Genomic DNA, 25928 nt, shown 5'->3' with positions numbered 1-25928 from the left:
GGTTTACAGTGAAGAATGTTTGAAAGGAATCTGAATCAGAATCAAATTTGTTTTTCCATCCTAGCTGAACTCCCTTGTGTTCAATCTGTGCACTTTTTCGTTTTATTTTGTCTAGAGTTTTGTAGTTTGCCTTTATTTTCACCTCTTTTTACACTTTATTTCCTCCCTCTTCCTAATTTTGGATATTATAATGCTCCTTTCTTGTTTAAATCAACAAATCTTTTGGTCTTTTAAACATTTATGCTGGGTAAGTTTAAAGGGAAAACACTGGCGTGTCAGAAATGGATAGTCGCTGTGGAGGAGGATGCATATATTGTTATGATCATTTACTTTATGATACAGTTTACAGAGTTGATAATTACCGAGATGTTTCGTATTCAACGAGGCAGAAACAGCTCAACTTTTAGAAGGAGATGGTTTAAAATCAGAATGATCGAAAACTTCATGAGGCTCTGTATGGGACGGTGCTGTTTTTGAGCTGTCTAATGTGGCACAAAGCATTGTGGGTTTGTTTATCTTGTGGGGGGAGTTTGACTCATGCCTACTCTGCTAATTAAATCTCAGTAACACATCAAAGCAGGGCTAAGCTAATGTTTCCACCGGCTTACTCTTGAGGTAAGACTCCGCGCTAATTCATAATGAGGGAATTAAAAGATTATCCTAAGAAGATTACAATGATGCATTGTATCACCAAAGTTTTATTACATATTATAAATAATGCAAGCCATTTATTTGCCATAATAATCACTGCGCTTGGAGGCTAGAGGAAAGAACTTGGTGTGTCAGGTTTTCCTTCGAGGGGCACTTCATCACTTTTCAAAACATCCATTATGAAAAAATTACCTTATAGGAAAACAGCATCATTTAGTGGTCCATCAAAGGCTGTTGAGATGCAGGACGCTGCAGGCCTGCGGCGCTGATAGAGATGGCTGCATGCTTCCATAGTCAATTCCAAACTTGCTAAACAAATTTTTCTCTCACTGAACATTTGATACTCATAACACATTTTTAATTAATGTGAGGTGCCAGGGGCCACTGAGACTTGATTTAATAGTAATTGTGGCTCATAATTGCTGCTCGATGCTTGTAACTTCAGTATAGTGTTGCATAAACACTATAATTAAACTCATTCCAAAAGGTTTGCTAGAATATTACGAAAAGTTACAGTTTTGTAACAATAGTTTTGTTATTATAAGAATTAACATGATGAAAATATACTATGTAGTTTTTGCATAGTAAAAATGTGATGTTATTCTGAATAAAACAATCATTGCTACATAGTGAAGTGGTAGTGACGCTGTCATTTGAAATTGTGTATGATAATATTTTTAGCTATCAATTTATTTATTTAGAAATTAAATACATTTATTTTAATTGAAGAAATATTTTTAAGAATATTTATTTAAGATGTATTTATTGATTTAAATTAATTTATTGAAATAAAATATATTATTATTTTATAATATTAATATTATTTTATTTAAATAATTTTGTTTTGAGAATATCAGAAAGTTTTTAGTTTTATGGCTATGAAATTCATTCATTCACTCAGTCACTCAATTCATTGACTCACTCACTCGTTCACTCCATTCATTCATTCATTCACTCACTCACTCACTCACTCACTCACTCACTCACTCACTCAATTCCTTCATTCATTCACTCACTCAATTCATTCATTCATTCATTCACTCACTCCATTCACTCATTCATTCACTCGTTCACTCCATTCATTCACTCACTCACTCACTCACTCACTCACTCACTCACTCAATTCATTCACTCACTCACTCAATTCATTCATTCATTCATTCAATCATGCACTCACTCACTCACTCACTCACTCACTCAATTCCTTCATTCACTCACTCACTCACTCATTCATTCATTCATTCATTCATTCACTCATTCACTCATTCACTCACTCAATTCCTTCCTTCATTCATTCATTAATTCACTTACTCAATTCATTCATTCATTCACTCACTCACTCACTCACTCACTCACTCACTCACTCACTCACTCACTCATTTCCTTCATTCACTCACTCACTCATTCACTCACTCACTCACTCACTCACTCACTCACTCACTCACTCACTCATTTCCTTCATTCACTCACTCACTCATTCACTCACTCACTCACTCACTCAATTCACTAACTCTCAATTCATTCATTCATTCATTCATTCATTCATTCATTCACTCCAATTTTTAGCACACAACAGGTTTACATGTTTCATGTATGATTATAATTTGTATTACAAAACAAAACGTTTGTTTAGAATTAAATCCAGTTTGCAGTCAAATGACAGCTTTGTTACAGTATGGTTGCTAATGTTGAGTGGTTACTATGGAGTTGTTAAGTGATTGCTAAATAGTTTTGGGTGGTTGGCTTCTATTTCTTCTAATATGGACCTTTAATTTTTTTTAAAAGTATTATATGTGTTTTATATTTATTCTTATGCTAATTTTTTTATAACATTTAATTTCATTGCCTCATTAATAAAAAAAAGATTTACTGTAACTCTTTTTTTCCCTATTATATGTCTGAAAACTAAAAGCACACCTTTCCTCAACAAGCTGCATGATTTGAGGAATCATTCATGTCTGTTGCATCAACTTTTCACCCTAAATTCTATAGGAACTACAATAAGCGTTATAATAGTAAACCCATGGTAAACGTTCGTAAGTGGGTAGTTGAGCGTCTGTGCACAGATATATTCACACAATTCTTAAAAGAAACCCAGCTTCTAGACTATCAGCCTCTGGTGAATGGTATCACCCGTGTTGGACGTCCATGGCTGCTGGTCACATGGGGACATGTTTCTTATCTCCCTACAGCAGCCCTGACTGTGAAGAGGTCGTCACACTTATTGTCATGCTGTCTTTTTTTTTTTTTTTTTATAAAAATCTTGCTTAATCAAACCTCAGGTGAGAAACCAACCTTCTGGCCTAATAAATAAATAATGCAGGATCAAACACATGGTAATCTCCTTTGACTTATAAATGAAGGGATGGTTTGATGTTTTTAATCAATTCTGGCTAGAAAAATGGCAAAATGGACATTAAAGATCCTGCGTAAAAGACATTCTGGTAAAATCTGGCCAAATTGTTCCAGTAGTGACCTCTAGATGGCAGTGTGGTTATTAAAACAGTTTAGCTGAGCAATTTAGTGAAGTATATTTATCTGTTTCTAAAGTAATTGAATTGCTCTATGTAACCCAACAGGTTCGATGCTCAGAAAATGCTCGAAAAGGTAAGGTTTTTAAGGTCAAATCATGTTGTTTTCATCGATTATAATGAACAGCATAAGAAAACATCCTGGAAGGAAATAGCCATGCCAGATCGAGTGTTTTTATCGAGGACTGTGGGGTGATTTACTTTCTCAGATGCTGAGCAGCACCTGAAACTTGCCAGAGGTGCAATAGGAACGTCATAAATTTTCATGAACATCATAACAAAGTCGTTTGGTCACACCCTAAAAAGATTATACGGGATGGAAATGGACGTTGTCTGGAGTGCAGAAGTGTGTCCTCAAAGTCCTGGGGCTTTAGTGAAGAGATGTCTGCCAGGTCTGAAACATAAGATGAGGCCTGACACATTTGGCAGGTGCCTGTGTCAGTGTTTTAGCAGACTCTCCTTTTAGATGTGACACTATTTTCTTTTTTTTTTTTTTACCAGTCCTCACTACCTAACTACTTTTTGTCCATTCTTTTTCAGGATACATCTTAAATATTTTTTTTTAATGACTTTCTGAATAAGTTAACTAAAATATATATATTAAAGCACTCACTTTTTAATTAAATTATCCTTATTTTGTTTGTGTTTTCTGTATACTTTTTAAATATTTTTCTTGACTCGTCCACTGCACTGTTGATTTTTTCCAATGACATTCTAAAAACATTAAATTACAATAAATTAATAAACCATTTTTAAAAAAGTAAAATCTTAAAGGGGTGGTTGATTATGATTTCACTTTTTTAACTTTAGTCAGTGTGTAATGTTGCTGTATGAGCATAAACAACATCTGCAAAGTTACAACGCTCAAAATTCAATGCAAATGGAGATATTTCTTTTATAGAAATCACTTTTTAAGGACTACAACAAACGGCTGGTAGGGACTACAACGAGCTTCTTCCCAGGTTAGTGACATCACAAACCCCACAATTTACATAAACCCTGCCTCTGGGAACATGCAATAAAAGGGGAACCATTCGGCAACCATTCAGTGAGAAACGTCCAGTTGCGTTCTTAAAGTTGTAACTTCTTCCTGAGTCTCTCCATCAGTGTCAGACTCCGGTTTGAACAATGTAAAGCTGAATACCGTTGCTGACAATCATCATTTTGGCTGCGTGAGATTCTCCAGCTTTGTTATTGTTGAGCAACCAAAGCACGAGCTGTTAAAGCTCCGAGCTCTTCTGGAAAGGGGGACGGGAGCAGAAGCTCATTTGCATTTAAAAGGACACACAAAAATGGCGTGTTTTTGCTCACACCCAAATAGAGGCAAATTTGTCAAGCTATGATAAATGATCTGTAGGGTATTTTGAACTGAAACTTCATAGACATTCTGAGGACTTGTAAAATGGGCATTATAGGTCCTCTTTATGATCTAATTTGTATTTGTTCTATATTTTTAGCATACTTTTTAATATTTTCATTGAATCGTCGATTATCTTAAATTATTATTTTTTAGTGACCTTCTAAAAAAGTTAAATAAATAACAATAAATAAATAAATATTGGTTAAATATTAGTATTTTAAATAATTTTATCCACACCTTTTCTGTAAATGTTTTTCTGGACTCCATTGTTTTGAATACATTTTTTTCCCCAACAAACTTTCAATGCACTTGAGTGTACTTTTGGGAGGCTTTTGACTAGGATGTTGAGGTCAGTGTCAAATGGAACCTTTCCATTACCCAAAAGGATCTTTACAGTGGAAAAAAGTTCTCCAGATTGTTAAGATTATTTAAAAAGTTTTGTATGGAAGAGGATTAGGGCCAAGCGATAATAAAAAAAAATAAATCCTTGAGATTAAAGTTGTTAAATTCCGAGAAAAAACGTGTTAAATTTCGAGAAAAAAGTCATTAAATTATGAGAACAAATTTGTAATTTAACGAATTTGTTCTCGTAATTTAGCGAGTTTACTCTCAACATTTTATCTCGACTTTTTTCTCGAAATTTAACAACTTTAATCTCGATATGGTTTTATTTTATTTTTTATTATTGCTTGGCCCTAATCCTCTTCAGTACTTTTGGAACCTTTATTTTGAAGGAACGTTGTTTCAGAGATGGTGGAAGTTAATACAATTTGATGAAAGACTAAGAAGCCAAAATTTTCTTTAGAATAACATGCACTGACAAATCGCTCACAATATGAACAGGAATATATTAAGATCAGTTTTGATTTCATAATGACTTTAATCGTGCCCTCTAACATTTTGTCTTTCCAGATTTCAGGAGGACAGTTATGACAGGATGTTGTGTTAATCTGAGGAGTGAAAACACACCCCTCAATGTCAGTGGATCTGAGCCAGTGACAGCATCATCAGAACGCTAGTCTGTCACAACCGGCTGCTTTGGCTCAGGACCGTGGCTTTGTGGAGCCCAGTGGGCCGCAGGCTGCCAGACCCTGATCAGAGGAACTTTCACGCCTGTCTGATTTCCATCAGTTTCATATTTCTCAACATAATCTCTCACTCTGCAATAGTCAGTCTCTCATAGCACGCTTATCTCTTACCCCATACTATTCTCTCTCTCGCTAACAGTGGTGAGGTTTGGAAATCCTCCTGTCAAAAAGAGTGTCTGTTTTGCGAGTGAAAAGGTCACTTTTTCCTGCTTTTTCCCCAGAGCGGCCAGCACTACATGCGTTTTTTGCCCTTATATCACGTTAATCTCTGGCTGCTCCGAGATTGACGCATTTTGACAATCTGACCCTTGGACTTTTGCGACCTTGTGACCTCTCCTCGCTGGCAGCATGGTGGAGGTCACTGAGTGGTGAGAAAAATCTGACCAAGATGAACTAGCTTGTCAAATCGACCTATCAGTTTGAGACCACAGCATCTATTACAAGGTCTGCATACCTTTATTTTTATAAGCACCATGATCACTTCACCGCTGTCTACTGCCTCCATAGGCATCTGTCTCTTTTTTAATTGAATTATTTTAAATGTCACTTTTTAATTGAATTATTTTAAATGTCACTTTTTAATTGAATTATTTTAAATGTTGTTTTCTGTTTTCAATATTAAATAATTGGAATTAACTTTTTCAATGAACTAAAGAAATAAATAGCATTCACAAATACTGGTTAGTAAAAATTTTATATGTTATCTATAATTTGTCTGTACTTTCAGTATACTTTTTAAAATTTTCTTGACTTTTGAAATATTTAGAAAAAAAAAAACAACAACAACAACTTCCAAATAGCATGCACAAATATTGGTTAGAATAGTTTCTTTCACTTTTTAATTTATTTTTTTTTATCCATTTTTCAGATATTTTTAAAACTTTTTTATATTATTTAGTTTATAATTCTCTATTTTGAATGAATTTTTCCTAATAACAAGCAATAAATAATGTGCATAGTTTTTTAAAAGATAGTTATATTTCATTATTTCATACCATTTCTGTATTTTTAGTATACTTTTCTCATAGATCAAATGAGAAAAGTATACTAAAAGTATATAACCCCCCCCATAAAATTATAAATAAATAGTATGCACAAATATTGGTTAAAATAATAAAATGTTTAATTTTATTGATAATTTTCTGTGTTTTCAATATACTTTTCTGCAGTTTCTTTTATTGTCCACTATCTGATTTTTTTTTCTTTCAGTGCATTCTGGGATTGCAGTCGCTATAAGATACATATGACGCTGCCTTGGAATTTGTCCAAAAGACAATACCTTTATGACGATTTAAAGGTGCAGTGTGTGAATTTTAGGAGAATCTATTGACAGAAATGCAATATAATATACCTAACTATGTTTTCAGTGGTGTATAAAGACCTTAAATAATGAACCGTTATGTTTTTATTACCTTTTTTATTACCATTTCTATCTACATAAACCGCGGCTCCCCTTACATGTTAAGACGCCATTTTGTGTTTGCATGTTTCTACTGTAGTCCTAAATGGACAAACTGCTCTACAGAGCGCGTTTCCTCACTATGTTGTTGTTCTTCTTCATTGGTGTTTTTAGAGGCAGCCTGCATCGTCACTACATTGAATACACATGAAGAAGAAGAAGTAGTAGTAGTTGTCATCTGGTTAATTAGAAGCAGAAACCGTTCATTGTTAGAAGAAAGAAGAAACATCATTGCTTGACTGGCTACTCTCTGCTGTCTTAGACACCTTTGTCCTGTGTCGGCCACCGTAGCTTCAACCTCACCGCTAGATGCCGCTAAAATTTACACACTGCACCTTTAATGTTTAATTTTTAATTTAATAACCCTTTATAAAACATGAGATATAAGTGTTTTTTTGGTGGGGGGGATCGTGTAATATGCAGCACAATATGTGTGTAAATGCTAAGAAATAGAATGTCTTGTTAATAATGGTACATTTCCACCTAGTCAGACTAATGATTTTAAATTGCTAACCGCCCTCTGGTCATAGTTCAGCAGATTTCACAATATTTTAAAATCAGTCGTCCCGTATGAAAGCCAGAGTTAACAAATGACATTTGAATCAGCCGCTGTGATCGAGCACCATAATGGATTAAATAGCCTTGACATTTCAACACATGCGCCACATTTTAGCTCTCATCTGTCACTGTTACACCACATGACCTCTGTGCTTTTAATCTCTCTCTCTCTCTCTCTCTCTCTCTCTCTCTCTCTCTCTCTCTTCTTCTGATTGTAATGTCCAGCTCATTTGTATGCTGTCCTAGCCTGAGTGTCTTGCTGGTGGCTGGCACCAAAGTTGTGGCATTGGATAGATTTGAATAGATATTAGAGTGAATCTCACAAAACTGTCAACATATCTGGGTCGTATTTAATAAGATATTTTGCTCAAAGACTGTGAAGCTTATTTTTAGGACCAATATGATTTGATTTGACTGTGACATTATTATATCACAAGTAAGCACATTCCCTCAATCAATCAATGAAATCAAATTATCAATTAAATCAAATTAATCAGATTACTGTAGGCCAGAGATTGTTTGGGAGTCTTTTAACAATAATTATTTTTGCTATTCCAATTATTGCACAGAAATTACTTATTTAAAGCCTTCATTTATTTTATGCAAAACATTTGTTTGTTTGTTCATTTAGGGGTGTAGTGTGACCATGTTTTTGTGAGATTCATATTTTATTCATTTTTCTCATACAACAAATAATTTAAAACCTAAAATAATGATGCCAATGCCAAAACTCTTAATCATTGTTAAAATGGGCTATATTAACTTTATGCAAAACTATTTTGCAACTTTATGCAAACTATTTTGGGGTGTGATGTGACTTGGACACATTTCATTCATGTTTCTTCATATATATATATATATATATATATATATATATATATATATATATATATATATATATATATATATATATATACACACACACACACACACACACACACACACACACACACACTTAAATATATATATATATATATATATATATATATATATAGAGAGAGAGAGAGAGAGAGAGAGAGAGAGAGAGAGAGCACAAACTGTTTGGTCAGTGTCATGCAGGATGGTGAAGCAGATGGGGAAGGCAAAATCTACCATCAACCTTCATCTGTGTTGCCTTGAGAAAGGGAGGGCAATGCCTGCCTTCCCTCTCTCTTTCGTCTTAGTACAGAGAGAGGCAGGGAAGCAGCAAGGAAAGAGGAACGGAGAGGCAAGACCAGATCTGGAAGAATACCTTTGCAATAGCAGATCTGAAAGTTTGAACACCAGCTGAATACAAATGAGGATGGCCTGTGTTGAGGATGGCGCAGGCTGAGTTTCTCTTAAGGGATGCATCCGTGAGCACACACACACCCTCACTCTTTACGTCAGGGTCCCGATCACAATGTTGGGTTTTAGTTTTCAATAAAGAGTGATTATTACACGGCTGCAAATAAATAAATAAATGGACATGAAATATTGATTGGATTTTAAATTAGTTTATTATGTGAGAAGAAGGAGAGCACAGAGTGATGCGAGAGACTTGAAACTACCACAGCTGTGTTGGAAATCATTTTCCTGGGACGATGCACAATTATACAGTTTAGCATCAATATGCAAAAATAATCAATCAGGAAAAAACAATCAGGCCAAAATATCGGCATGTGGCTCTGAGCATTTTATTTGGCAGTCAATTTAATTTATATAATTACATCTGAATAATTTGAAGCGTAAACATTTTTCTTAAATGTTCACATTTGTTTTGTACTATATCACCAGCTAGACATTGTTACAAGTTTACACTGAATTTGCTTATTGTTTCAAATATGAATTAAAGCAGGCTATTGTGTGGTTGATTATATAATAATGTATTTAAATAGAATATGATTATTCAAAGATGAATACATTTGATGAATGAAAATAAATGTTGAACTGAAATGGCTGACACAAAACTCGAGAGAAAAGAAAACAGTACACTAATTTTTGTAGACTAATTGAGACATACGGTGCTGACGCTTTAATGAGTGTTCTTATGACTGCAATCAAAACATCCACATGAAATTTGATTTTAGTGCTGAAATGATTTTAATTAGGGAAATCAAGCTGTCCATAATTACAAGAGCAACAGAGGTCTCTCTCCTCTGTGTCAGAAAGCCACAGGATGTTTGATGTACATCAGGACTTCATTAGCACAGACATTAGAGTTGCCAAACACAAAGAAAACAGTCAAACTCTGCTATTTATGTTCCCTCAAGAAACTTTTTAACAACCCCTCACACAATGTAAGCTCACATTCTCTGTCAAAAACACCTCAACACAAGCTCCTTTCTGTCATTTGGGTTTTAAAGGTTATGTAGCCTATTTATTGTTCAGCATTTCATACGCATTTATGTTATAGAACATTTAAATTTAGGCAAATTACATTTTTCCACTTATATCATGTAGCCTATTGTTCCTTCTTATTACTATTAATATTTTTGTCGTTATTCCTGTTGTTCTTTGTTGTTGTAATCATTTATATGGTTGTAACCATAGACATACGGATGTAATAACAAAGAATAGTGTAATCAGTCGGCTCAATGCACGAGCACCTGCGCATGCCCGCTGCTGGAAAATCTCTCGCGAGACGCGTTGCCATAACGACAGATGTACACAGTTTCCACAAGCGGTATTTCGGGAGGAAGATGTGTTAAGGTAAGTGCTTTAAAAAAACAATTTTGATAAAATATTGTTGAAAAAGTTTCTTTTAACTCTGTACAGTAAGTGCAACAACTCTCGCCTTTTTTTGGCAAGCTCTTATAATAATTCTAACGTTCAGGAAATAAGACTAATGAGAATAAATGTTTAGCTTTCTCTCTTGTAGCTGCCATTTCGTCAATCTTAAATGGTTAACAAAGCAGAAAGCTACAAAACGGGAAGGTACTGTGGTAATACCACGTTTATCTTTTCCATATTATATTACAGTATGTCAAAAGTTTACATTAGGAAAATGGCTCAAAATAGTTTTTTTTTTTTTTTTTTTTTTTTTGGGTCATGTACTATGGTGGTACCCTGGTAGCCTATACTTTGACATAGAGTACCTTTGACTACTATGCAAATGTCATGCCATTTATTTCAAATGTTTGCAATAACAATATGGCACTAAGTTACCATGGTTTTTGGAGTACCATGAATAAATATATATATATATATATATATAAATTATTGAAAAGGTTTGCTGCTGTTTTTCATTTCATTGGCCTTTTTGTAGGTAAATTCAGTGAAATTTGTTCTATTCTGTGCTGTGTGTTTCTCAGATCTCTCCTTTTTTTTTTCTCAGGACACTTCAGTGGAAATTACAGCCTGTGAAGCTTACAGTCTGATCAGAGAGCACCATGAATTTAAACAACTTTGTGGTACTTCCCAGCAAGCCCAAGTCAATGAAGTTAAATGTCAGGTTTGAACAGTCGGTTCCCTTGAGTTTCTTTTCACGCTTCAGATTTTTCACATTATTAGCACGTAACACGTCGCTTTTGCAAATGGCGGCGCTCCAAATATTAGAGTAGTCTGTTGAAAATTACATGATTTTGTGTATTCAGTTGAATGATTTTCTACTATGGGCTGACACAAATAAAACAGGAAAAAGTCAGGGTCATGCTGGTTTGTACAAGTAAATATGCAGTGGGTTATCAAATAGTATATTTCTGTATGTGTATGTTTTTCATAGGAATCTTCGGGAACTGCGTATGGAAACAGTGCAGTTGGATCAGCATGCCAAGGAGATGGAGAGCAGACTGGAGGAGCTCAGACAGCGCATGAACCAGGAGAAAGAGGAGAGGGAGTGAGTAAAATAGGGAGGGGAGGGACAGCTTGTTGAATTAATGAATGAATGAGTAGATGAATAAATTAACTAGCCAAACAATGACTGTGACAGAGAGCGTAGAGATAAAAGAGAAAATGTAAACAATGAAACTGATGAATAAAATGAAAAACGTAGGAAGAGATAGCAAGTGAATGAGAGATTATGAGGGTAGGTGTGGAGGCAAAGACAGGAATTGAAATGAATAATTCACCCAGAATTAATATTCTGTTAGTGTTTTTTCACCCTCCCAAAACTTGTGTGCAGATGTTTTTCTGCCTTGAATTTTTTTAAAGATTTTTTTTCCCCCCATACAGTGACAGTTTACAGTGACCATGGCTGTCAAACTCCAAAAATAAAAAAAAGAAACAACAAAATCTCCATAGTCCGTATGACATAAGTCTTTTGAAGCAATGCATTTACATTTACTGTATGCAGTTGGCAGACACTTTTATCAAAAGCAACTCAACTTGAAGCCATACATTTTTACCAGTTCATGCACTCTGGGAATTGAACCCCTGACCTTGATGTTGCAAGCACCATGCTTTACTTTTCGAACTTTGTTTGATAAACTTATTTAAATTTAAATTTTACTACTAAAAACTTATGTAAATCTACTCCGGTTACCAGGTTTGCATCAATCACGTTTGATCAAGAGACACATGAGAACCAATGAGACATCAGAACCCAACAATTGATGTGCCAAATGCCGCTATATTTGACTATATTTGACCGCTATCATGTGACTTCAGAAGACTTGAAATATATGGCAGGAGTCGTATGGGCTACATATACACACATATATATATATTATTTTATCCACCTTATTCCTGACTAGCCTACTGCGTTTCAAATTATGGGTTGGTTGCACTTCTGTTTGGGGAACTTCCATTTAAAAAGACTGAAACGAATCATTTCAAATCATAAGGTTGCCCTACAAATAAAGCTTATCCGTCAGTTTGACTGAATGAGCTGTCAGTTTTTCTTTCATGTTTTATTTTCAGACCTCATGAGTATAACGTAACACTTGGTATTTTAATGTAACAGGTTATAACAAGAATATCTATGGTAAGAGCTCTTTCAGTCGCTGCTTTCTATCCTCGTGATTATTTTCTTATGTCCCTTTGCATACTGCTGAAATAGTATGAAAAAGGACAACATATGCTGCACATTTGTGTTCTGTTCTCCTGATATAATTTATGATATATCCCATTAATAATTCACTGGAATGCACAAAGAATCTCTTGTTTTTCTCCATCTCTTTCCAGGTTTGTTTTCACAGGTAAATACAATTTACTATCTGTAAACATGATGGAAATCACTTTGAAATAGTATCACGCAATGCTGAAGTTCATGAACATTTTTTTATTAAGGCAACGTATATTACATAATACAGATATATATCACTATAGTTATATGTAACCCATTCGTTATTGCTGTGGAAAGAGTCGCGCTTTTTCACAGCCTGTTGAAAATACCTTGTTGATGCTTTTACACTTTTAAATGTCCTTTTAATGTTTGTTGGTTGAAGGGTGAGTTGAGTAATGTAATCTCATTGTACCCAGTTTTAAAAAAACATTGTGTTCATAGAGCGAGCCTTTCACTGACCGTTTACAGCTTAATGGAAGTTACACCCATAATTTGTGCAAAGCGTCATGGGGTGTAAGAAAAAGGTGGATAGAGCTTGACTTTTCTGGTTACTATGAACCACACATTACATAAACTCAAAAATTTTAATTTTAATGTTTTACATCTTTATTAGGGGCCAAGCACTGAAGGTGCGGAGGCACCTATTGTATCAGTTGCCGTTTTTTTCTTCTTCTTCTTCTTCTTCTTTCGCTCTTGAATCTATGGCAGCCCATAGAACCTTATGGTAAAAAGTTGTGAATTTTGGCACACAGTTAGAGGACAGTCTGAACTATGTCCACAGCAAATTTGAAGTCTCTAACTCAATCCCTCTAGAGCCACCAGCTGTCCGAAGTTGCGCTCATGTTTATGCTAATAACTTTTGAACCGTAAGGGCTAGAATCAAAATTGAATTTTCTGAAAAACCTACTTTTCCGAATTCCTCCTAGGCCGTTACTCCGATTTTCATGAAAATTGAACTAGATCATCTTCAGACCATGCCAACAAAAAGTTATGGAATTCAAGTCGATTCCTCAAACCGCTTTCGAAAAACACGCGAACGAATTGTACGTGGTGCTTGCGAAAATAGACATAAGGCTGTATCTCCACAACGCTTTATCGTATTCAGACCAAACTTGGTACATGTCATCACAAGCATGACCTGAGGCAACATGCAGCGTTTTGCTGCAGTGCCACCTAGTGGTGCAGAGATATGAAAAATGGCTATTTTTGCTTATAACTTCTGATGTTTTTGTCCAAAAATCATAAATTTCATGGCATTATCATGCCGAGTCGAATGATACTCAATTTTCCCATATAAGACATTTTGGCCGTCGGCCATTTTGAGTTTTTGTGCTAAAATGCTGTATTTTACCAACGCATTAGCGTATCTTTACAAAACTCGATATGGGTCATCAGCACAATGCCCTGAAGGAGCCTGAGAAGTTTCGGACCAACGCCACTTTGTGGCCAAAAGTTTAATTTACAAAAATGCTAATAACTTTTGACTATTTTAAATGATTGTAATGAAACTGGTCTCCGTTGATTCCTTGGGTCATGCCGAGAACACAGATATCAAATTTGCCATAGTCAGCTGAACTTCCTGTCCGCCATATTTTTTTTCTTTTAAAATCTACTTTTTCAAACTCCTCCTAGACCGTTGCTCCGATTTTCACCAAAATTGAACCGTATCATCTTCAGACCATGCCGACGAAAAGTTATGGATTTCAAGTCCATAAGTCAAACCGTTTTCGTATACCGGAGCAAAGAATTTGAGGCATGATGCAAAAATGACTATTGAAGCTGTATCTCTGCAATGCTTTGACATATTGACACCAGACTTTGCAAGTGTCATTGTCACCTCACTCTGAACATACCACAACAATTTGGACTCAGCACTACCTATTGGTCAAAAGTGATGAATCAGTAAATCCCCATTTTTGATCATTTTTCAGCTCTTTTGCCTAAAATGATCTTAAAAGGTCTTTAATTGCTCACTGTTGGAGTTAGTCTGATGCTCCCAGCCGTCTTGGCTGGCTTCTTGTGCCGTTTTTGTGCTTGGCCCTGTAATTGCTGCTTGCAGTTATATTTTTTTTATTTTTTTAAAGCATTTTAATTAAGATTATTTTAATTTAACAGAATGCAAACACTTTTAATACTGGGAGTTTGCAGAGGCCCCCTATTGGGCCGTTGCTCCCTGGTTCAGAACCGCTGTTTTATACTTTATACTGATTCAGAATATTACTGTATTGTAAGGGGATGTGATCTTAAAGGGATAGTTCCCCCAAAAATGAAAATTATGCGTGTGCATGTGCTTTATTTCTGCATCTCATGTGAGGAAAGAAAATCAGATTTGGGCCACATTTAACTGCTGTGTAAACATACATCTCCAGGGGGTTAAATAAAATATCCATATTTAAAACTTTATAAATTCCGGTGGACGACCGTATGCATACTGCGCAAGTCGACTTGCAGCAACCTCCACTTGTAATTCGGGTTACTCTTCTGCTGCAAATCGATGCATACAGCCTTTTGCTGAAAGCTAGTTATTATAGTTAATAAAGTTTTAAATATGGATATTTTTCTTACAAAAACCCATCGCTTTGCTTCAGAAGGCCTTTATTAACCCCCTGGAGCCGTATGGATTGCTTTTATTATGGATGGATGCATTTTTTTTGCTTCAAAATGCGGCCCCTCATTCACAACCATTATACAGCTTGAAGGAGCAAGGATATTTTTAAATATATCTCTGATTGTGTTTGTCTGAAAGAAGATAGTCATATACACCTAAGATGGCTTGAGGGTGAGTAAATCATGGAATAATTTTCATTTTTGGGTGAACTTTAATTTTTTGGGTTTACACGGCAGTTATATGTGGCCCAAATCTATACATTAATCTAACTTGACATTCGTCATAAAATGTCAATCCATCAAACCCAATGCATACAGTACATACTTCTCAAGGGTATGGGTCACCTACTGTAAGTGCACTGCCTTGCAGAAAAGCACTGACATATACAGTTGAAGGTTGCCAAAGACATCCTAAAGTTCTCAGAGTTCCAACTGTACATCCGTACACTTCTGTTCTGTTCCATAGATTTGTCTGATGAACATGTTTGGGTTAGTTTAAGACCAGATATGGACAACATTTAACAATTTATGTAAACAACTGGCTACATTTTAATACTTAGGATAACGTGAGAAGCTGGAAACAGCACGTGCATATGTGAGTATATGTAGCCAAGGTAGAAAACAAATGGAAATGGAGTGACAGAGATGACATTAGCTTTAAAATCTGATCGGCACATGGAGTATGCAGCTCCTGGCCTGCTCTGCAGGCAATCTCGGGTGATGGTTTGACTTCTTAGCGATCTGGTTTGATGGAATCAGCATAGCCATCGAGTGGAAGGAAATTGAGTCATCTCGGCTCCAGCAGCTCTGCTCTCGCCACACATCCCTGCTTGTCTTCCCATTTCTCCCAAAACAAATTAAGATTAAGTGGGACCCTATGCCAAAACGGGGAAGGCAGGAAATTAGTTTTCTGTCAAAATAAAAGAATAGGAAAAAAATAACATCAGTAGTTATTAATTTGATGTCTCTCTCTCTTTTTCTCTTCTCAGCCCGGCCCCTTTCCTACAGCGCTTCATTAATAACACTAAAATGTGACCTGTGTAGGTCCACCTCATGAATTTATAGTGGCGGCCGTTTTAGGTGTACGTATCAGCTCATAACTCAACAGGGGTGGAAAACAGTACGGTAATGGTATAGATGCAGTGAATACATCATATTCCCATATATACTTCCAAACAAACACAAACATATACATGTAGTCGGTCAGGATGAATTATGTTGTGGTAGAGTGAGGAATGAATTTCCGAATGAATTATGTTGAGAAAGCATGAAGAATGAATTTATCAGTAATTTAACATATTTGTGCCCGCAAAGTGGATATATCAGTGAGGCGGAAAGTAGAACGGAGACAATAGCATGAAGAGTTCTTCACAGGGATGGACGGCGCCAATTGCACCTGTATCAATAACACAAGATAGCACTTTCCGATAATCAGATGAATGAATGCAGCAAGAATGCAGCTACAGACAAGATGTCTGTGACATCTGGGCTGCGTACCGGAACTGTCATATTAAGAAATGTAAGCGGTATCATATCTAAATTACGATTGCCTCCATATGGACGTTTTTAAATAAAACTCTTTTAGATTAGCTCTTATCAGCAGCCATTAATCAAAGCAGAACTTCTGTTGTGGGTGCCATGCTGGGAATGGTTGATGTTATCTTCCTCCATGCTCAACCTGCTCGCTGTTTACTGTAGTGAAGGCAGAGGACTAAAGGGCCACAGGTGAATTCATAAGAGTAGATGAGAGCCGATAGTCTCTGGCCTTGTGCTCGATGTGAGTTGCGCTTACAAATTGAGCTTTTTTTTATACTTTGTTGTTGTCTGTCCTTTCAGAGCTGGTCATCAGTATACATTACCATTTAGAAGTTTGGTCAAAAGTGATATTTATTATGTCACAAAAGATTTCTATGTCAATTAAATGCTGTTCTTATGAACTTTCTATTCATCAAAGAATCTGGAAAAATATGTCTACAAAAATATGAAGCAGCACAACTGTTTTCAACATTGATAATAATAAGAAATGTTTCTTGAGCAGCAGATCAGCATATTAGAATGATTTCTGAAGGGTGATGTGACACTGAAGACTGGAGTAAATTCAGCTTTGCCATCACAAAGATAGATTACATTTTAATTGATTTATCACAAGGTTAAATGTGCAGTAGTTTAACCTCTCACCTGTCCCACTATGTACTCGAGTGGCAGAAGAGTTGGATTTCTGTGACCCTGACAGGAGATAAGTGTTTGTCTTGTTGGTTGGCACTCAGTGTGTGCGCCTGATGGTAATCCGCCAGTTGTTAGCACAACTGCCACGTTGCTTGTGCGTTTCCCCATAATGCTGACAGGCAGGCTTGAGCGCGCTTAATCCCATCCCAAACGCCCGTCTCCATCAGACTGATAAAGGCCAGCACATAAACAGCCCTTAATGAGAGTGGACAGCACGCAGAGGAAGTGTCCTCTCTCCCTGCTGCCCCTTCCGAAGTCTCTGACTTTCTCACTCTTTTATAATATAAGATGGATTTAAGTGGAGCTGCTGAGCTGTGTATTTTTAGTATGATAAGGCATGAGCTATTCATGACTTTTCCTGTTGTTCATTCTTAGGGTTAGGTATTTAAGATGGTTCCAGCCTCCTCTATAGTTAGTGTACTGTTAATCACTTTGACAAATTAGTAAATCAGTTATTAATAAAAACTCAAACAGTCCCTCCCTACTTCCTCTGAACATGTGAACACATTGTGTTCAAGCATTTCTGTGGTAAAAAGTCACATGATCTGTCACCGAGTACACATTCCTCTGGGATTTTGATATGGATTTTTTCAGAATTTTCCAGGCAGCCATCCAAACAGTTTCATGACCCCGGAGTGGTACCAACATGAGAGAAAGATACATTTCAACAGCATGGTTACGTCTTTACTTCTTGAAAAATTATATCGTACAAGCAAACACACATAACATACATTTCCATCCTTTGAACACACTCAGGCTTACGGCTCTACGCCAACATGACAACCCACCCTAAACAAACGGCCTCCCCCGCAATCACACCGTGAATTATTTAGACTGTTGATTTGATGTGGCAACCAAAACAACAAATCAGAAAACAAATGAAGTCGACCTCCATCTGTGTATCTGTGTGAATTATGTAGGGCAAAAGCTTTCATGTACTGATTGTGTTTGTTTTTCACCATTTGACATGTGCTTAATTAAAAGTTACTAATCAGCAAGTGGTCTTGTTCTGAGTTTATTCTTTCTTTTTATTTATATATTGTCTGAGTGAAAGTCACCGCCACAATGCTAGGATGGTGGATAGTTACCAGGGCGTTGCTATGCAGCTACTATGGTGTTCTGAATGGTTGCAAGGGTGTTGCTTACTGGTTCAAGTCAAAAGAGATATGTCTTCTTTAAGTTTATGGGATTTTCGATTGTTTCATGATCTGTCAAGCAAACATTACATGTTTGATTTGCTGTCCATAGCACAGATGTGGAAGAGTTAAAGGTTTAGTTCACCCAAAAATGAAAATGATGTCATTTATGACTCACCCTCATGTTGTTCCAAACCCGTAACACCTCCGTTCATCTTCGGAACACAGTTTAAGATATTTTAGATTTAGTCCGAGAGCTTTCGAAGAATGTAAGCATCGAAAATACAGTTTTGTCCAAAAATAACAAAAACTATGACTTTATTCAGCATTGTATTCTCTTCCGGGTCTGTTGTCAATCCGCGTTCACGACTCCGCTTCTTCTTCTTTCCTGTTTTACGGCGGTTGGCATCCAGCTTATTGGTGCATTACCGCCCCCTTCTGCTCCGGAGTGTGGTTCACGACTCCGCAGTGACGCTGCTGATGTAAGACGCTGCTGACGTGTTATCCGGTGCGCCCGAGCTTCGTTTACAGTCTGAGGGAGATGCACGCTGTATTCAAGCTATTCTACATTGTTTGTATTTTGGTATTGCTATATTTTTTAAAATGGTGCGTAAGCGTGCATGTCGCGGATGTCCTAATCGCTAAAAACAACAACAGCAACGTAAAAGTGCATTACCACACCGACAGATGAAAGGATTCAATGGAATCAATTCAATGGAATCAGTTCAATGGAATCAGTTCAATGGAAAGGATTCCGGAAGAGAATACAATGCTGAATAAAGTCATAAGGTGCGTCCCAGTTCGCGTACTTGTGCACTATTCTATGACGTTTTTAAGTACAAATAGTGCAGTAGTGCGTTCACACTGAAAATTCCAAAAAGATAAAGTACACTTTACATACCCGGATGATGCACTAAATTAATTGAAAAAACGAAGTGTGGAATATTGGACACTTCGTGCACTCAACTGTCGCAGCTTTAATTACGTAGTGGAGGGGAAGGGAGGATCGTACTCCGTTGTTAAATGACAAAATAACCTTATACAATTCACGCACTACATGGATGAGTGCATAGTACACAAGTACATAGTGTATAAGTGCATAGTGTATAGTGCATCATTTGGGACGCAACTATAGTTTTTGTTATTTTTGGACCAAAATGTATTTTCGATGCTTAAAAAAATTCTAACTAACCCACTGATGTCACACGGACTACTTTGATGATGTTTTTATTACCTTTCTGGACATGGACAGTATACCGTACATACATTTTCAATGGAGGGACAGAAAGCTCACTGACTAAATCTAAAATATCTTAAACTGTGTTCCGAAGATGAACGGAGGTCTTACGGGTTTGGAACGACATCAGGGTGAGTCATTAATGACATAATTTTTGGGTGAACTAACCCTTTAAGCACTGGATTTTAAAACTTAGGGCTAAGCTTTTTTCAAAGTACTCTAAATGATGCAGTTCTGTGCTGAACTGAGAAACTTTCTGTGATATTTCCACACAGGAAGATGGGAGCTTCTCACTGGCGTTCTGCACAGGCTCTCGCCCCTGCGTTTCAAAGTGTCAAGACGAACAAGGGGAACGCACCTCACAGAGTAAGTCTTTTCTCATCAGACATTATCTTTTCATGCACACAAATAAACTCTCTGTTTATAAGGCCGACTTCACCTTCATTCATGCCAGTGATGGTCCAAATCTTTGGATGCACTTTATAGAATTAACTGCTTGAACAATTTAATGGTGGTTTTGGTGATAATGTGGTGTTTGAAATATGTTGTTTCGGGCAGCTCTCTCCAGGCAAGATGAAGATTAGAGTGCTGAAGGATGAGTCTGTGCCAGGTGGGTGGAGTGGAATCTGAGATGTGTTTTGCCCGGTTTGTTTTGAACTCTTTTTTTCTAAAATGTATCACTTGGACACTAGTACAGTATAGTAAAGTCTTAGCTTCATACCCCTTCTTTTTCTGTGTGGGAACTCATTTCAGAATGGTGTGAGCCAGAATTGTCTTTAGCACTGTTCCAAACGCTTGTAAGCTAACTATTTCATGACACAAAGCTTGTTCCAAACAATAGACAGCATAACTATTGGCATCACGTGTACTATCACAGAGACTGGACTTCAAAATGTAATTTTCTTGATCATTATTTTGACTTGTTTTCATCTCTGAAAACAAGAAAGAAATAAAGATAACAATAATGGTCTTTTGCAGAGTTAAAAAAATAATGCAAAGTAAATGTCAGTTATACATATACATGTATTTTATCAAAGTTTTTATAAAAATGGCTCTATCTAATTATAAATTGACTATTTTACCCAAAAGTTTTGTATTGTTAGAGTACTGAAGTGTACAGAAGTCATGCATTTTTTTGTGTTTATATAAATGCAGCAGTTCAGAAGCAGGAACCAGCCAGCAAGGCACATGGCACTAACAGGAAGCTTAAACTGAGTGGAAAAGCCTGTGGACAGTGTGAAGTTCAACTGGCTGGACTGGTGAGTTTCATCCGTTCTGTTATTTGAACTATTTTTAATCCTAAACTATGCATCCCTTTCATTCATCATGCATCATGTCTCAGAAGTCTCTTTTTCTCAACAAGGCTACATTTATTTAATCGAAATCCAGTAAAACATAGTAATATTGTGAAATATTACTACATTTCTTCTTAAATATTTTATTGTTTGAATACATTTTAAAATGTAATTTATTCTTCTGATGGTAAAGCTGGATTTACAGCATCATTACTCCAGTCTTCAGTGTCACGATCCTCCAGAAATCATTCTAATAAGCTGTGCTGATTTGCCGATTTTTGCAAGGTTCATGGAGATTCATCTTTTAAAACACATTCAATAATTCTCTTTGAGCCACTTTGTAGCAAGTAAACAAGATGTCCTTGAGCAACAGTTTGTTTGTGAAACTAACATGATGTATTTCTGCATGTACAAACATTCATACATAGAGGGCTTTCTGTACATCTCTTCATGAGGGCTGCCGTGCCACTTCAGTTAATGTCTATTATTATGGGATCATCAATTTGACCCAGACATCAGACATATCAGTCAACCAGAATAAGCTAAAGGGTGGACCAGACTTCATAACAACAGTCAAACATCTGGTTCTGCAAGACTAAAGTGCATGACACAAAGGTTGGTTCACACTTTCTACTCTGAGCCATGACTGGCACCAGTAGATTGAACTGCTCCCAAATACAATGCTGCAAATATATTCCTACTCATCCGACGTGATTTCTTAGCAAAGAAGACATGAACTGCAGATTCTATAGTCCGGAAGCCCTCTTAAAAATCAGTTTGGGGAGAATGCTGCTGCTGTCCGCCACTGTGCTGCTGTAATTTATTTCAGTGGTGTCGTGCTGAAATGAGACCTTTTTTTATGTGGCCATTAAAAGAGCTGGTAATGGGCACAGCTGTAGATTCACAGAGCAGCACTGTATTTACCCTTTTCTTTATTCACTGAATGTGTGTGTGTGCGTGCTTGTGTGGTCGTATTAAAGGGGACCCTATCACCCCTGGGAGATTTGGGACTTTCATGCACTCCTCGACTCTGTGTGTGTGTGTGTGTATGTGTGTGCTTTGAGACAGACAGTCTCGAGGGGACATGTACCTGTGGAATTTGCACACAGGCATTTGGCTGTCAAAGACAGCAAGTGTGTTAAAGTGAATGTTTGGGGTGTGTGTGTGTCTGTCTCAATGTCTTTATGGATGTGTAGAGAGCCAAAGCTTCCTAAGGGTTTTCTCCATGCTTACTCACACAACCCTAGAGGAACCCACCAGAACTAAAGTTGAGCTGAAAGCTGTTGTTTTGTTGTTATTTTGTGAAATGTACTATTTACTGCAAACTGCATAGTATACACTGGATACTGCCTGCTTTTTTAAATGGTATGCGAAATATAGTTCTACCAGAAAGACTCGGGGAGGTAAGATAACGTGACAACCATATTTATTAACGATCAGCAAGCAAAATGTTGTAAGAAAGTTCTTTGGCGTAGATTGGTTAGCTCTAAACTAATTGGTGACGTAACATTGAGTCTTCCTGGCAGAACTTACACTAAAGCTTTCATTTTCAGACATCATGCTTACAGATCTCCCCTGTCTGATGCACAAAACTGTACACAAAAATGACAAGCACTTGCTGATACTGTATCTAGTGGCTTTGTTTAAAGTTCTAGGTGGAAAGTAAACTAGAAATCCACAAGCAGAATTTTATTTTTAGATTTGTTAACATTTGTACACACATTACAAAGCCTACACATTATCCCTCATCTTTTGTTTCTGAATGAGTTATTACTTTTCAGAGTAATTTTCAGAATGAGTAATTACGAATTCAGTCTTATTTTAAGTTGCAAAATTATTTCCAGTTATAGTCAGTGTTATTTTACTATTATTTCTGTGCAGTTATTGTTATTTTGTTATTTTATGTCAGTTAGTTGCAAAAACATTTCATTTATAATTTCATTTAGTTTGTTTTTCACTTAATATTAATATTTTATTTTATTTTAGCGTTATTTCAGTTAACAAAAGTCATTTTTAATAGTTTTAGTTAATGATAACACAGACTATGTCATTCTGCATTCTTGTTGCTTAATTTTTTAATGTTTAATTTTGTGTTAAACAAGTCTTGAGAAACTAGAAGTTAAGAAGCCGATGAGTTTATTTGTTATGCTGGTTAAAGGTCAAGCAGAGCACATTGCATTGTGGAACAGTATTTTGCGCAAGGTGCTCTGCATATACTTCACATTTTGATATATTATGTTATAGGTTAAACATATATTCAATGCATACAGAATATTCACGTATGTCTACTGTGCAAAGTGCACATATATACTATTTCTGCAGTATAACATATTCAAAGTCTGTCCCAAAAAATTCAAACTCTTCCAAGAATTATGCATCTCTCAAGCTGAAGTGCTGCATCATCATACGGAGAGGGCATGCAGACGTTCAGACCAAATTAATCAAGACAGCATTGCTGGCTACATACATTTACAAGTGGCTCTTCAGCTGTGGGTTTGATCGACCTCCCTTTAAATTCATATGCCGATATGCAGTCTGTCTCTCTACCCGTCTGTCCATCAAAAGGATTCTCTTATCGCCCTCCGCACTCATTTACAATCGGTAACAAAATAATGAGCTCCCTTAAGATATGTGCAACTCCCTTCTCTCCATTTTAATATGTATCGTGTTGAGCAAAAAGTGCAAGATATTTAAATATATTGCTGATAATGAAGTTTTTGGGGTAAATATACCTTGCCGTACATATCCTGGGTTTATTTAATTGTTTTTGATCTGTTTCAGATGTGTTCGGAATGCGGAGAGGATTATTGTGTGGGCTGCTTTGTCAGATTCCACCAGAAGGGGGCACTAAAGCGCCATCGCATGGTTCCTGTACAGGTGAGGAGGTGTTCTGGCAACCTTCGTCCTTCCCACGCAAACACACACACACACACACCTACACACGCCTGCAGCAGCGCCAGGCACAAACCCCGTCACTGAGCAGATTCCATCTTCCTCCTCATTCCGTTTCTCAGAAATGTAGAACGCTGGTCACCTTTAGTGGACAATCTGCTCACTGTAACCCTACTCTGATTACACACACCTGTTTCCGGGTTAGAGAGCAGCCACACAAACACGCAGCACGAAGGACAGCTGATGTGTGTTCACACACACTCTCACTCGTCAGCTGGAGTTTGTTTTAGAGACTTGAGCGGCCCCGTGGTGAGGTGTTTGATTGAAGCTTTTATCAGGCGGTCAATACATCCATCATTGCATCGGATCGGAACATCAGTGCCAGAGGAGGGGGTGCTATAGGGACCATTGCAGTCCTGTTAGCAAAAGATCCACAAACCTAATGTTTTTTTCAGTCTTTGCAGTCACATTCCCTGCTAAAAAAACAACATAGATTCAAAGACATTAATTTTAACCCCAGCAGGTGTTTTTATTAACAAAAATGAAAGAAAAAAGTCAAAGATACATTTTTATGTTGACTTGATTGTCTGCTTTGGGAAGAAAAAAAAAACTTTAAAAAATCTAGTGTTATTATGCCTTACAGACATACATATTGTACATTTATGAAACAAGGTGGAATAATTTATTTGTTGAATTTCTTGGAATTGCAATTCAGAAAAGACTTTCAATTCTAAAACATTGCTAAGTTGGTTAAAGTGGTTGTAGTGTGTCGCTGTGTGGACACTAGGGTGTTGCTAGGTGATTTAAAGACTTCAGAGTGGTTGTTAGGGTGTTTGTATGCAGTTACTAGGGTGCTCTAGGTGGTTGCTTAAGGCTGGAATACACCACATGACTTTTGTTCAGATTTTTGCCCAGATTTGCAGTCTGGATGAGTTGACAATAGTTGTCGAAAGCTGGAGTACCGGTAGCTACACATATTTTCTTAAAAAGCCACATGTTTTGAGGTTTTATTCATGTTCAGGACAGGTTGCTATAGTGCAATAGATGCTTGCCTAATAAGCAGCATACTAATATTTTTTTCCTTTTCTTAATTTCTCTTTATATCCATTAAATTAACTGTGTGTATGTAAAAAATAACTGTGCTCATTAAATTACCTTTAAGCTTTATGTGATTTTAATATTATAGTATCACTCTGAACTACAGTTACTTAATTGATAGTGATTTGAAGGTTGACACTAATTACACTAACTTTTGTGTACAGAACTATGTATAACTGTAATTAGTACATTTCTTCCAAGAAAAGAAAATCAATAAACACTATACCGGTCAAACATTTGGAATAATTACGATAAAAAAAAAAAAAAAAAATTGTAAGCAGTTTCTTATGCTCACCAACGCTGCATTTATTTGATAAAAAATACAGTAATACAGTAATATTTTGAAATATTATTACAATATGGCCCACCACAGATCAGTCTCTTCACATCATGGCCGCCACACCAGAGCTTCTTCACATCATGCCTTCGCACCAGAGCTTCTTCACATCATGGCCGCCACGCCAGAGCTTCTTCACATCATGGCCGCCACACCAGAGCTTCTTCACATCATGGCCGCCACGCCAGAGCTTCTTCACATCATGGCCGCCATGCCAGAGCCTTCAGCCATCAGGGACGATATGCTAGAGTCTCCAGCCATCATGGATGCTGCACCTGAAGCTACTAAGGTTTCCTAGGCAGTTGAGACTAGCCCACCACAGACCAGTCTCTTCACATCATGGCCGCCACAACAGAGCTTCTTCACATCATGCCTTCGCACCAGAGCTTCTTCACATCATGGCCGCCACACCAGAGCTTCTTCACATCATGGCCGCCACACCAGAGCTTCTTCACATCATGGCCGCCACGCCAGAGCCTTCAGCCATCAG

At 36.8% G+C, this 25928-nt stretch overlaps 1 protein-coding gene across 1 annotated transcript in view; it reads left to right on the top strand.

Annotated features, from left to right (window-relative positions):
• The first annotated feature begins 10952 nt into the window (after nt 1-10952).
• The window catches only part of zbbx (zinc finger, B-box domain containing), a 52196-nt gene continuing 37220 nt past the window's right edge, over nt 10953-25928 (top strand). Inside the window, exons 1-6 of the mRNA XM_067389374.1 lie at nt 10953-11059; nt 11330-11443; nt 20092-20182; nt 20375-20426; nt 20972-21075; nt 23893-23988. Coding sequence (XP_067245475.1) covers nt 10998-11059; nt 11330-11443; nt 20092-20182; nt 20375-20426; nt 20972-21075; nt 23893-23988 — 519 coding nt within the window. The 5' untranslated portion in view covers nt 10953-10997. The remainder of the gene's footprint in view (nt 11060-11329; nt 11444-20091; nt 20183-20374; nt 20427-20971; nt 21076-23892; nt 23989-25928) is intronic.

Source organism: Chanodichthys erythropterus, chromosome 7 (assembly GCF_024489055.1).
Source record: "Chanodichthys erythropterus isolate Z2021 chromosome 7, ASM2448905v1, whole genome shotgun sequence".
Lineage (NCBI taxonomy): Eukaryota > Metazoa > Chordata > Actinopteri > Cypriniformes > Xenocyprididae > Chanodichthys > Chanodichthys erythropterus.
Note: the sequence above shows the minus strand (reverse complement) of the source record. Positions and strands in the feature narration are given on the sequence as shown.